This window comes from Mastigoproctus giganteus, chromosome 6, assembly GCF_048544385.1.
Source record: "Mastigoproctus giganteus isolate SK-2022 chromosome 6, ASM4854438v1, whole genome shotgun sequence".
NCBI lineage: Eukaryota > Metazoa > Arthropoda > Arachnida > Uropygi > Thelyphonidae > Mastigoproctus > Mastigoproctus giganteus.
In genome coordinates this window covers 145,689,846-145,704,094 of record NC_143580.1, presented here as the reverse complement: position 1 = coordinate 145,704,094, position 14,249 = coordinate 145,689,846, and the positions used below count along the sequence as shown (strand labels likewise).

Sequence of the window (14,249 nt, the reverse complement as noted above, 5' to 3'; positions counted from 1 at the left end):
ACCAACATTGGATCACCTCTGCTGGGCCTCAAGTTTTCTGGATGGTGCGGACTTGACTCTGCGGTCTGGTTTGCTTCCACCCATGCACACAGGCCACATTGGCAACCTGAGCCGGCTCCCTTGTCTGGCTCACTATCTCACCTCTTCCTGGCAGGGTGGGGAGGGGACAGTTTGCTGCCACCCTATTTCTTCCCTCTGGTGGGGCATGGGTATGCCCCACTGTAAACTGGAGTTGCCTTCCCTTTCGGCTCCATATTTCTGTCTATCTCCCCCCAGTCTTCAGCCTTCATCCCACTCTATCTGACAGCAATGTGAACACGCACCACACAATCTAAAATCACCAATCGAAATTAATTTTGCCCAACATTTTGGACTTCTCCTAGCGCTTCCCGCAACGCGTATGCTTTTTTTTTTTTCTTTTTTTTTTTAGGTCCTAGCCACTGAAATCTCAGGAAATTAGGTTGCAGGACCTGCCAGAGTGAACCATATACTAGTGAGTACCTGGTCTGCCTCCATGGGGCGAAAGTGGGAAAACGTCGGGCCTCAGTAGGAGTCGGGCGGCCAAATGACCAGATGAACAATGGTACAAGGCATCACACATATACAAAGTCCATACACTTTTAAATCTTGGCTTTTCCAGTCAACTGATTCACCCACAATGTAAACTATGCAGAGATGGGGGAAACCCCTGGTGCCGCTTGACCCTAAACACTTTACATCTTTTTGGGTGTAACCACTGCCAGCCAGGTTAAATCCTTTACATTCCCCCCCCCCCCACACACACCCAATCAGAATTGCATGTATGCCGCACATAAGGTAACCAGATGGCCTGTATTTCAAAGAACAATCCTTTATTTTAGCCAAACTGTCCTTATCCTTTATTGAAACGAGAAAGGATGCAATTTGTCCTTTATTTTCATTTTTCAATGCCTGTGCCTCTAATGGCAGTGGCACAAGTGTAGGAGGCATACGCTTCGGACCCAACGTGCCCAGGGCCCCCGACAAAAAATTACAATTTCATTTCAAAGCTTTAACAGGGGATATGTTAAAAAAACCCTCAAATGCAAAATCCACCACTGAGAAATGAATCATAAAGAGTTAATGTTAACCTATTCTAGCCTCTCCATATATAGTTTCACTGAAACTACATATATGTAGTTTCACGTACGCCATGCACTTAACTTCATACTTCTCAAGATGAAATTAATATTTTTTTGACAAAGCATAAAAACTTGCACCGGTGTGGCCATGATCTAATTTTCTTGAAAATCATGCGACTGGTAGATAATTAATAAAATCATAGGTGTCAGAAAAATCACTTTTTATAATATGGAGTTCAATGGCTTTGTTTAAACTGTTTTTCTTATAACTTTACAAAGAAACATTTATCTATTTCATTTATATGGTTATAGGCACCTACATATTTCGTGTTATATACAGACCCAAAAAAGAAGAAGAGACTATGTTCTTATATATCAAAAATTGGAAGCAAGAATCCGAATGGCTATCTTCAACAAATGATCCTCATGAGGCGAGATATCTCCCATTCAGAAATGTATTTAAAGTTGGTTATATGGGCATCTTAGCGGTTACTCAGTATAAAGACTAACAAGCTCATAAATCAGCAAATTCTTCAAATCTTCTTGATAGGTTTCTTGTGAAAAAGAATAAGAAAGAAGAGGATTTAGTTACTGCAGCTGAAATAACTCATATTTATCATTTGTCACCATTCTTATAACTCATTAGATTGTAGCACGAAATTGAAATCTAAACTTTACGATGATTCAAAAATTGCACCAAAAATATCGTGGAAGAACTAAATCTGCTGCCATTGTTTTGGATGATTTAAAACATCATTATCCACCATTATTTTTTTGTTTACAAATTAATGCTTCTAATAGAAAGAATATGAAAATGTTTCCTTTGTCAATTCAGTACTTCAACAAAGAATATGGTCCTACAAACTACTTAGTTGATTTTTTTGAAAATGCTGATGAAAGTGCAGATGAAATATTTGAGTGCCTAAAAAATTCAATGAGTAATTTAGGATTGGATTGGCAAAGGGTATCTAGTTTCAGTGCAGACAATGCAAATTGTAATTTTGGGAGTAATAAATCCTTATTCCAAAATATTAAGAAATTAAATGAAGACATAATTAAAGCAAATGCCATGCTTACGTTATTCATAATTTAGCTAAATTTGCTTTCGGTAATTTAGATATAGAAAATATTGTCTTGAAAATATATGGTCATTTTTCTGTTTCAGCTAAAAGAAGGGATAACCTTAAAGAATTTCATGAGTTTGCCGAAACGGAGTTTAAGGAAATTTTAAGGCACGTACCAACTAGATGGCTTTCATAGAAGGCTTTGAGCCTTTATTTCGTAAGCAAACCAAAATTGAAAATAATGAAAATTTAACAGAGGTCCCCTATAATTGTAGAATTATATTTTCTTTTCTCAATGTATGCGATCGAAATAATTTGCAAAACAATAAAAGAGCTTGAAAAGATTGAAATGTTTATCAGTGATATTTTTTATATAATGAATTATCTAAAAAATTCACTGAACTTGATACCCAAAAAATTGGGTATCAAGTTCATCAGCATTTTCAGAAATTAATTAAAAGAAATTAGTTAAAAGCACAGTAATAAATGATTTCAAACCATTTTATAATTCTGCATTGAAATATTTAGGAAAGAAATTTAATTTTAATGAAAATGCCCCTTTTTTGAAACTCAGCAAATTAAGCTTCAAAAATGGTTGTCCTAACCATGACTCATTTGTTGAAGTAGCAGAGTACTTTAAATTAATAGAAAAACTAAAGTTGGATATGAATGATTTATTTGATGAGGTTTCAGTACTGAAAGCAAATTATGAAACTGTGTCAACCTCTGAAAAATTTAAAACTTGTTCGAATACTTCGAGTTAGCGACATTTAATTTTGAAAAGTTTTGATTTTAAGTTTTCAAATATTTTCAAGGTCATTTTTGTATGTTTTTTCAGTGACCAGGGACTTCAGCAAATTCAGAAAGGATTTTTAGTGTAATGAACTCGAAGTGGAGGGATGGGCAAAATAGATGTTCAGCTTCACTCATAAAAAGCGAACTAATGATCTACTTCAATTTTAAAGATAATTGTTTAGATTTTTCTGAGAAATTTAAAAATGATGCTGAAGTGCTTAAGGCTGCTCCAAATAGTACAAAATATGTTCAGTGTGAATGATTTCTAGCTATAAACCAGTACGTGTTTTTTTTTTTTTTTGTTTGTTTGTTTGCTTTTTTTCACCTACCTAAAATTACTCTAGCTTGATGTCAATTAATGCACTAAACTTGCGTTAAAAAATTTGGATCAATTCCTGCTTTTTATATCATCCATATCATTCATTATCCTTATATATCAATCCATATCCTTCCCCCTAGAAAGCCTGGTTTACCATTAAATATTTTAAATTTTCTAAATTAAACTAAAATTTGCAAATATTTATAGTCAATACGAAAACTTATTTTTAAACTAAAACCTAAAAAATATAAACAAAATATTTAATTATTAACTAAAAAATCATTCAATTTTCCTTTTCCTTTTTTGGATAGTGGTAGCATTAATTATTTTTGAGTGCCCTTTAATCCGGTCATAGAAATCTGGCAACCCTAGCCGCACGCATGTGTGCACACACACACAAGGTGTGGTTAAAAAGTTTGGGGACTGAACTAATATTTGTAAAATTACGAAGCTTACCAGCTATTTGGATGAATCTCCTTTGAAATTTGAACATCCTTAATCTCCTTGACACTGTAGACACCAAATCCAATGCTTCTGGAAATAGAAATATTCCTGATAGGCTTCTTTCAGAATTACTAATAGTTCCTGCATTACATTCTGAATAATTTCCCCAGTCATTGCAAATCTGTGACCTTTCAAGTGTTGTCATGGTGTAAGTGCCAATTCCTCAAAGCCCACTTTACCCGCCATTTTCTCCAAACAGCATCATGCAGTCATAGAACTGTTTTGTGGTATTCCTGGTTCACTATTTGATTCATAATAAACTATGTTCTGTGAACCAAAAAATACGATAAGCATGATCTTCACATTGAGATTGCTCTGATTTTTTTTTGGTCCTTGGAGAAGACAGAGCCTTCCATTGAGAAGACCAAGTCTTTGTTTCTGAGTCATAGCCATACACCCATAATTCATCACTAGTAATGATGGAAAGTGTAAGTCAGCAGTAGTAGCGTGTTGTTGAAGATCCTGTCAAATGACAACTTGCCACTCTCTCTGGTCATCAGTGAGGTGCGAGGCACAAATTTGGCTAAAATGCATTGCATTCCCAAATCTTGTGTTAAAATTGGTTGACATGTCCCCTACGAAATACCAATTTCACTAGCAACTTTGTTACACCTGGATCACTTCTGATCAAGTCATGAACATGAATTATTGAATCATTGGTTTTTATGGTTTATCTTCAACACACAGCCCTCTATAACATATTTGCTGCTGACTTGATCTACAACCTTAAGAACCAAATTCAAAAATTATGGGATTGAGTCAATCTGGATTGGGGAAGGCAGGGACATTTTTTGGCTTTCTTTTCACTATGGCTGAATTGGTCAGCCACTGGCAAAGGTTCTTAACAAAACTATCTGGATTTTCTTCTGTCAGATTGGAAGAAAATAGTCCTTAAAGTCAGAGGAATTTTTGCCTGAATGTTAAACATTGATGCACATTTGCATCAATGTTTAACACTTGATGTGTTAAACTTTGCAAACCCTGAAAAAGTCTTCAAATGATACATAGCATCTTCTCTGAAAGCTGTTTTTAACATTTCCTGGATTTCTGTTATACTTTTCCTTAATTTGAAACAAAATTCAAATTTGCTGCTTAGTAAAAACCACTGATTTAAAATGTGGCAAAACAGAAAATGTCTTCTATTCAATACACACTAATTCAAACTGACTGCAAATAAATTAGTGATTGTGCATTACTGTGTCTAGATGAGCAATCAGCTTTGTTGTGACAACTTGATAACTTGAACTCAGATAACTTGCATACAGGCAGTTCCCGCTTTATGAGTTTTCACTTTAAGAGCTCCCAGGTTTACGAGTTTTTTTTTTTTTTTTTCAAGTATCAAGTATCAACAAAATTGAAAATATGAACATTAATTGCAATAAATAAATGCTAAACATTCATAAATACGGCATTTTAAACCACACGCATAGCTATACAATACAGTACTACTGTGCCTACGTTTTGTTTGTTCATGCAGACAAAAGAGTCTCTTCTGCTTGAACTCAGATAACATAAAGCAGTTGCCACGCTAATGTTGCGTGATCCTATTGTGAAATTTATAAAGAAAAGAGAAGACTGTTTTGGGGGGAAAAAACGACTCTTGAAGCATTTCTGAAGAAGAAGAAAACTCCAACAACCAGTGCTAGGCCACCAAGTGATGAGCCATCAACGAGTGTGCATTTAGTCGATGATGAAGAATAAACATTCATTAACATTTGTATGACATAAATAATTTCTTTATTATTATAATTTGCTTGATTTTAAAAGCTATGTTTTCATTTCTTTGGATAAATAAATCATTGTTTAAGCATAAACTATTGTTTTGTTGACCTTTATTTATTTAACACTACTATGGTCAAATTTCATTGTTGAGATCGTAATCCAATCCCTGTTTTTAACATTACATCTATGGGAAATAAATTCCCACTTTATGAGCATGCACTAGGAATGAATTAACTCATAAAGTGGGAATATGCTGCTATGATATCAGTCACCATACTACTTGATCACACCTCATATGTGTGTTTATTATTTTTTTTGAACAGTATCTGCCATGAGGTGTAGTGTGACTACTATACAAAAAAGTTACAAGAACACTCCTGCTGCACAGTGTTTTCACACAACTATTTTGGACATATGTTGTAGCTTATGTAGGGTTCCCAAATGCCATTCAGCTCTGCCATGTTACTCTGTGTTGATACAGAACTCTAAAAATGGCTAGAGATAAGTATAATCCTTAGTTGTTTCTGGCCACTTCGTTATTAGGAAGCAAAATGCACAGAGATGACCCCTGCTTCGTAGTACCCATGTGAAAACCATAAAATTTCACTTCAAAAACTGGTCTATTACTTGACAAGTTTTTGAAGTGAAATGGAAGATAGAGAAGTATTCACCCATTAACCTTGAACCAAAAATGTTTGCACAAATACCCTTTTTGCACTGCACTGCCGAGTTAAAAGAGGAATTTGATAAACTAATTTATAATAAGGGATAAAAAGAAATGAATGAGAGATAGTTTACAAGAGATATTTTTTGAATGATTATGTTACGTAAGTAGTGCCAATAATAATCTAGTTTAAAATCACCTAATGTGATAAATTCATCTATTGTACACTTCTAAAACTTTTACACAGGTCATTTCAATTAAAGGGTGCTAGGGTCTACCTCACTTATTTTTAAGCATAAGCTATTTGTCTCTTTTTGTCCTATTTGGGCTGAAATTTTTGAATTTGATTGATGTTAACATTGGACTAAATAAGTCCAATGTTAACATTGGACTATGTAAAACCATTCAGATTTTACAATTTTTAAATTAAAAATTTGAGCAATCAGCTGCTTTTTTGCACAATGGGAAAATTGCTTTCTTTATTTATTTATTTAACACATCTCTTCAGGCTTACAGCCATTGCATTTATTTTATCTTTTCTTCAAATAAAATTGGTTTACATTCATTTCAGAAGTATACTTGATGGTTTTTAGATTAATCCAAGGTAACAAATTTCCAATTGAGGAAAAAGCATTTGAAATATGATTAAGTATGAGAATACAATTAGCATACATATTTGAGTGGACCATGATTCAAGCTAGTGTGTGACTGCTAAATGTATTACCAATTGTATTTATTGTCAAAATGATTAAAGCAGAATTAATTTTTCTAAAATTTAAATACAGAAACCATGAAATTTAAATTGTAACATTTAGTCCAACATTAACATCAACTTTTTGAATTTGATGTTAATATTGGACTAATTTATGATAAATTGATAAAATTCCCAACATTTTTTTAAATGTTTGAAAAAATCAATAGGACTAAATATTGGAAAAAATTAAATTTCAGCCCAAATTGTGATCAAGGTCAAAAAAAGGCCAAGAGAGAAAATAAACTTAAAAAGTAGCAAGATAGACTCTGCTGCCTTTTAATTGAAATACCATCTGTATTTTGCATTTTCATTTATATTTATATAACATGTGTGTATATATATATATATATATATATATAACATTTTACTATATAGGTTATGAGCTATCCAAATTTGAAGGAAAGACTGGTTCACCTGAGAAACCACTTTCAGATCTTGGTCTCCTATCCTACAGAAGCTACTGGTCTGAAACTATTTTAGAAATTCTTATTAACCTTAAGCCTGGAGAGAATGGAGAAAGACCTCAAATAACCATAAAGTTAGTAAAGCCTAAAATAAGATACTATAATTACTATGATAAGTATGAACATTTTAACATATCATAATTTGAATATAAAAGTTTTAGTTTAGTTTAATCTTTACAGAAAACATTCCAGAATTGTCATTTATGCAATACATTTTCCATAAAACTGCATTCTCTCTTTCTTGACCCTGGAAAAAAAAAAAAAAAAAAAAAGCTAAATGGCATTCAACAATGCCTTGTAACTATTAGTGATGAATTTAATTTGGCTGTCTACCAAAAGTTGTTTAACATTTTTTTTTATATTGCATTTCTCAAGTCACTTCTAAAGAGATCTTGTCCCCATAACACAGTAAGCTCTATGAATCAAGCGGTACACCTACTGCTTTATTCACCTACTGCTTTATTCATAGATTCATTTATTTTAAAACATTGTGCATGCAATGTTTTTAAATCTTATCAATGAAAATCTGTTGGAAAAAATATTTCTGTTCACAACTTTAGCGTACTTTTCGTAAGTACGCTAAAGCGTACTTAGCGTAAATGTTTTCTTTTATTTATTTTAAAAATTAAATTACAGTATTTTTCATAAATATATATAAAAAATATTACATTTTTATAATAACTAGCTAGAACTGAGTAATAACTAAATAGAAATGAAAGGTATAATTTGCAATAGCTACCTGTTTCCTTTATCTTAAGTAGTAATAGTATTAATAGTGAAAAATGATGCAAGAAAGCAAGCCTATACAGCATCAACCAAAAAAAAAATCCCATTTCACCTATCCATCCCCTCCAATAGTTTGGCTAGTTTTTTCTTGAATTTATTCAAACTATCCACTTCAACAATGAGTGGAAGCTTGTTCCAGCAATCAACCACCTATTTGCTGAAGGCAAACTTCCACATGTCTATTCTGCAGCCATCCTTCCTCAATTTGAATTTATTCCCCCCTCATGTGCATAGTATGAGCAAGAGGAAGAATCCCATCAGCATTGAGCTTGCTCAATCCATTCAAAGCCTTAAACATTTTAATCAGATCACCTCAGAGATGCCTAGTCTCCAGCTGTTGCAATTTGCAGAACTTAAGCCTTTCTTGGTAAGAGCACCCCTTTGCTCTCCTCACCAATCCCGCTGCCCTTCTCTGTACCTGTGCCAGCAGTTCTACATCCTTCCTGAAATGACACCTCCAGACCTGCGTGCAGTACTCAAGATTTGGCCTGACCATTGCCTTATACTGTTGGATAATAACCTCGTTATCCCTGTTAGCAAAATTCCTCTATATCATTGACAAACCTTATGAGTTGTCCTAGCAGCCTGTCTGCACTGCTCAGAGAATTTCATATCAGACTGCACAATTACTCCCAGGTCCTTTTCATTTTCCACTACCCTCAGTATAGTACCATAGTTGATTCATTATTCTGGGATTACTACTACCCATATGCATTACCTTACATTTGTTAATAGATTTATATACTTGGTAACTCATATTCCTTTCTAATATTTCTCCCTATCCAGACTGTTTTTTTTTTTTTTTTGTTTTTTTTCAAAATGAGGCCATCTCATTTGAGCAAACCATAGTTATAGCTGATGAATAATATTCCATATTATTCCCAGTTAGAAACATATCTTTCATTGTGAGTCATAAAAATGCAAAATTTTTGATCTAAGCTTCAGGGTAGGTCTCTGTACACTCCTTAGTACTCAGTGCCTTTTTTTATAAACAGAGTTAATAATAAATTAATTGTGGCTTATTGTGTTATCTTATTTAGAGCTCCTGAGAACATCTCACCAAAATTAAATAATTCTACAGGTTTTCAGAAATAAACAGGTTCAAAAATTACTCTCTTCCAAATTTTTGTCTAAATATAGTCCTCAAGCAACAGTATTTTTTAAGATAAAACACAAATTTAGTACACACACACACTTACAGTGAATATGAAAATATGGTGTAACCTTGATATAATACAGCTGTTTGGGGACAACTTTCACTTGCATTATAAGCAACGTACATTATAGCAAAAAATAAAATTTAACATTTTTTTCCAATTTTTAACATGAATGTATAATGACTAAAAGACAACCTAATAAGCAAGTGTTTTTATATTAGCAATAATAATTTCACTTTGCACTTTTTTTCTTTCTATTTTACTATTTGGTAGTCAGTGGATGAAATGTATTAAATGTTTTAAAGGGCAAATGCACCATCACCATAGGGTTTTTTTTTTCTTTTTCTTTTTTAATAATGCTGTATTTTAAAATAAAAATATTAAACAGCAATGCTTCATATACTTAAAAATTGAAAATTCAACATTATCAATTTCTGATAATGAACCCATACTTCTAAATGAAACATGCTTACAGAGAATCTTGTTTACGATATAGTGCAGCAGTTCCCAAACTGTGCGCTGTGAGATATTTTAAATTTTTGAGGAAAACAGCAGTACTCGACATGTCAGACACCGCGTGAACTACTAGCTCTAGGTAGTTCACAGTTTCAATGGCACCTCCGTAGCCAGGTGGGAAGGAGCAGCAGTGCGTAGCACCCGCTTCTTGATTAGACCGGGGTTCGAGCCCGTCACCACCAAATACGGAGGATGCGGAAAGATCCAGGAATGACCACCGCATATCCCAGAGCAATATGGTCCTAGTTGCTAATGCTCCTAAAAGCCAAATAACAACATAACAATAACATCACAGTTTCAACATTACTCATTAAGTTGTTTGGACCTAACTAAAAGTTCTAAAAGTCTAGTTCTGCCTTGAATTTATTTAAGCTGTCAACTTCCACAGCAGATGGAAGTTTGTTCCAGCAATCAACCACCCACTGGCTAAAGGCAAATTTCTGCACATCTATTTTAGAACTGTCTTTCCTCACTTTGAATTTATGCCCACCCTCAGGTGCATGATCTAAGCAAGAGGAAGAATCCCATCAGCATTCAGCTTGCTCAAACCATTCAAGGCCTTATACACCTTGCAGGTGCCTAGTCTCCAGATTCTGCAATTTGAAAAAATGAAGCCTTTCTTGTTCAGATCAACCCTTTGTTCCCTTCACCAATCTTGTTGCCCTTCTCTGTACTCGTTCTAGCAGCTCTACATCCTTCCTAAAATGAGGCATCCATACTTGTAGCAGTACTCAAGGTGTGGTCTGACCTTTGACTTGTACAAGAGGATAATCTCCTCCTTATCCCTGCTAGGAAAATTCCTGTAACATTGATAAGAGCCCATGGGCTGCTCTTGCAACCTGTCTGCACTGCTCAGAAAACTTGATATCTGACTGCACAATTACCCCCAAGTCTTTTTTATTCTTCTCCACTACTCTGAGTATAGTACCAGAGAGTTGGTACTCTACTCTGGGGTTACTGCTACCCATATGCAGTACTTTGCATTTGTCAATGTTAAACTTTAGTTGCCACCTCTCAGCCCATCTGCCCAACTTTTCTAGATCCTGTTGCAATAACATACTGTCTTTACTGTCATTAACAACCCTGCCAACCTTCATATCATCTAGAAACGTGGACATTAAGCTTGGCATACCTTCATCAGTATCATTGATAAATATAGAAAACAACAAATTATTGTGGGACTCCAGTAATAGCATTGGTCCATGAAGACCAGTGTCCATTGTTTACCACTCTCTGTCTTCTCCCACTCAGCCATCCCTCTATTCATAACAGCAACTTGCCCTTAATGCCATACTGCTCCAATTTGTACAGTGGTCTTCTATGATCAAAAGTATCAAAAGCTTTCCTAAAATCCAAGTATATGATATCAAAATTATTTTTTGCATCCAATTCCTTTGTGACCATGTCAATAGTATTCAATCAAATTGGTCAGACAAGAATTCCCCTTAATAAATCCATGCTGTCTGGTAATTCAGTAAAATCAGAACTTAACGGCAAATGGTTCTCTGTGCTTCACGTGGTCGATGCTATCCAATTATGGATATTGATGAAAACTATTACAGTATGTCACTTCCATTTAATATCAAAATGTTTATACTAAAATGGTTTTAGCACTTTAAGCCTCAGACTACGGAAAACACTAATCGAACAAGGCATCCTTTTTGTGATATCTCATATTATGAATCATGGGCTCCTGCAGGATATTTTGATATTTTGGATATTTTGCATTCATTCATGGTTTTTTTTTTTTTTTTTCCATTTATTGAATAAAGCAGCCCCTAGCCAAAAAAATCTGGCAAATCCACGCATGTGGGAATAAATTTTTTTGTTTGAATACATGTAGTATTTTAATTAAATCAAGTTTGGCTGATTTACATTTACAGTCGAGCCAATGTTTCGTGATCGGTGGGAGAAAGTACTTGTATTTTTAAAGAAAGAATTTGGATTTTTTTTTTTGTTCAATAAATTAATGAAAATATTTAAAATTGTGTATTACTTCGAAATCCAAAGGTGGTGCACTTGCACCATGCAGCCTGCGCCCATGTTGTGAATGCCATCACAACAAGTTGCCCTGATATTGAGCTGCCTAGAATAAGCAATGCTTTGACACTGGATTCTCAAATAAGCAACACTTCGCCAGTAGATTCTTGCCGAATACCCCCAAAGAGGGGTGATGGTATCTGCCGAGAATAAATAACATTAGTCCTTTCCATTGGCGAGGTGTTGCTTACTGGAAGTAGTGCAATATCAGGGTAATTCATTGTGAAGGCATTCACAATATGAGATATACAAAAACGATGCAATTTCACCTATTTCGGTGATTTACTACGAATTAAAATTATGCTTGGCACTAACTTGTTCAATTACCAAAATGTTTATATTGTTTAATATTTTTTTTAATATAAAACAAAAGAATTTCAATATTGAAAAAGTGGTAAGTGGGAAAACATCATTATAATAATACCTTGTGTATTCTTTATCGCCAACTTTTTATGCGGAAAAACTTTTTACCCAGGAAACTTCTTATGCATGAAAATAATACATTACAGTATATAGAGTGAAATTGGGACTTAAGAAACAAAACCTAGTACTTGAGAAAACTTCTTATGCAGGAATTTCTTATCCAGGTTGGTTTTTTTTTTTTATTGGTTTGGTTTTTTTTTTTTTTTTAGGAGCATTAGCAACTAAAGCCATATTGCTCCGGGATACGCGGTGGTCATTCCCTGACCTTTCCGCATCTTCCATATTTGGTGGTGATGGGCTCGAACCCCGGTCTAATCAAGAAGCGTGTGCTAAGCACTGCTGCTCCTTCCCACCTGGCTACGGAGGCGCCTCTTATCCAGGTTCTACTGTATATGAATTCCTTAAATTGAAGGAATAAAATTCAAAATGATACTCTGCTATAGCATGATATAGCATGACTAACATAAAAATTCACTGCCATATAGGTACAATTAACTTTTGCATGCTTGGATCTAGCATAATTTCAATTTCAAAAGGTCTTGGTCTTTTTTTTTTTTTTTTTTTGTTAGTTGTTGGCGCATCGCCTTCTGCGGCCATAATGCACCTCCCAGAGTTTTTGCATTTTACTCTGATCCAAGCCCAAGGCGGAATTCGAACCCGGGACCTTTGGGTTGCCAAGCAGGTACTTTACCCAACTGGCTAGCCCGATCAAGTTTTAAATTAAACTTGACAGGGTCAAGTTTAATTTCAAGGATTGGTCAAGTTTATTCAAGTTTGAAATTAAAAAAGATTGGCAAATAGCATAAAACTTTCACTGCTTCCATGATTTTTTATTAATTAATTAATTAACAAAAAAAAATCCAGTTATCTCGTGTACTTACTTCTAAATATGCTAGACAAGCAAACGTTTACACTACAAAACACTAAAATCTGTGTTTTATAGTACAAGGAAAATGTGAGTATGTTACTTCAGATTGTCCCAATGTTGAACTACAAATGAAAGCACTTCCCAACCAAAAAATGCAATGGTATTAGCATTAGCATTAGCATTAGTAGAGGCATTTGATGCAAGAAAGCAAGCTTATGCAACATCAGCCAAAAAAAAAAAAAAAAAAAACCCACTTCCACTTCACCCCTCTGTTCGTTCAAAATACCTGTCCAGCTGAGCCTTAAACTTATTTAGGCTATCAACCTCCACCACAAGGGATGGCAGTCTGTTCCACCAACCAACCACCCGCTGGCTAAAGGCAAATTTCGCACGTCTATCCTACATCTGTCTTTCCTCCATTTGAATTTATGCCCTCTCAGGTGATTTTTCTGAGCTAGAGGAAGAATCCCATCAGCATTGAGCATGCTTAAACCATTCAAGGCTTTATACACCTCTATCAGATCACCTCGCTGGTGCCTAGTCTCCAGACACTGTAATTTGCAAAACTTAAGCCTTTCTTCGTAAGAGCACCCCTTTGTTCCATTCACTAATCTTGTTGCCCTTCTCTGTACTCGTTCCAGCAGCTCTACATCCTTCTTGAAATGAGGCCTCTAGACCTGTATACAGTACTCTAGGTGTGGCCTGACCATTGCCTTATACAAGGGAATAATCACCTCCTTATACCTGCAAGAAAAATTCCTGTATATCATTGACAATACTCCATGAGCTACTCTTGCAGCCCGTCTGCACTGCTCAGAGAACTTCATATCTGCCTGCACAATCACCCCCAAGTCCCTTTCATTCTCTACCACTGTCAGTATAGTACCACAGAGTTGATGCGTTGCTCTGGGGTTGCTGTTTCCCATGTGTAGTACTTTACATTTGTCAATGTTAAACTTCATTTGCCACCTCTCAGCCCATCTGTTCAACCTTTCCAGATCCTGTTGCAGCAGTGTAGTGTCAGTAGTGTCCTTGACAACCCTGCCAACCTTTGTATCATCTGCAAACTTGGA

The 14,249-nt window shown here is 34.9% G+C and overlaps 1 protein-coding gene across 1 annotated transcript in view; it reads left to right on the top strand.

The window, feature by feature from the left end:
- Tip60 (Histone acetyltransferase Tip60) overlaps positions 1-14,249 on the top strand; it is a 228,849-nt gene that overhangs the window by 203,242 nt on the left and 11,358 nt on the right. Inside the window, exon 11 of the mRNA XM_090376520.1 lies at positions 7,298-7,460. Coding sequence (XP_090232646.1) covers positions 7,298-7,460 — 163 coding nt within the window. The remainder of the gene's footprint in view (positions 1-7,297; positions 7,461-14,249) is intronic.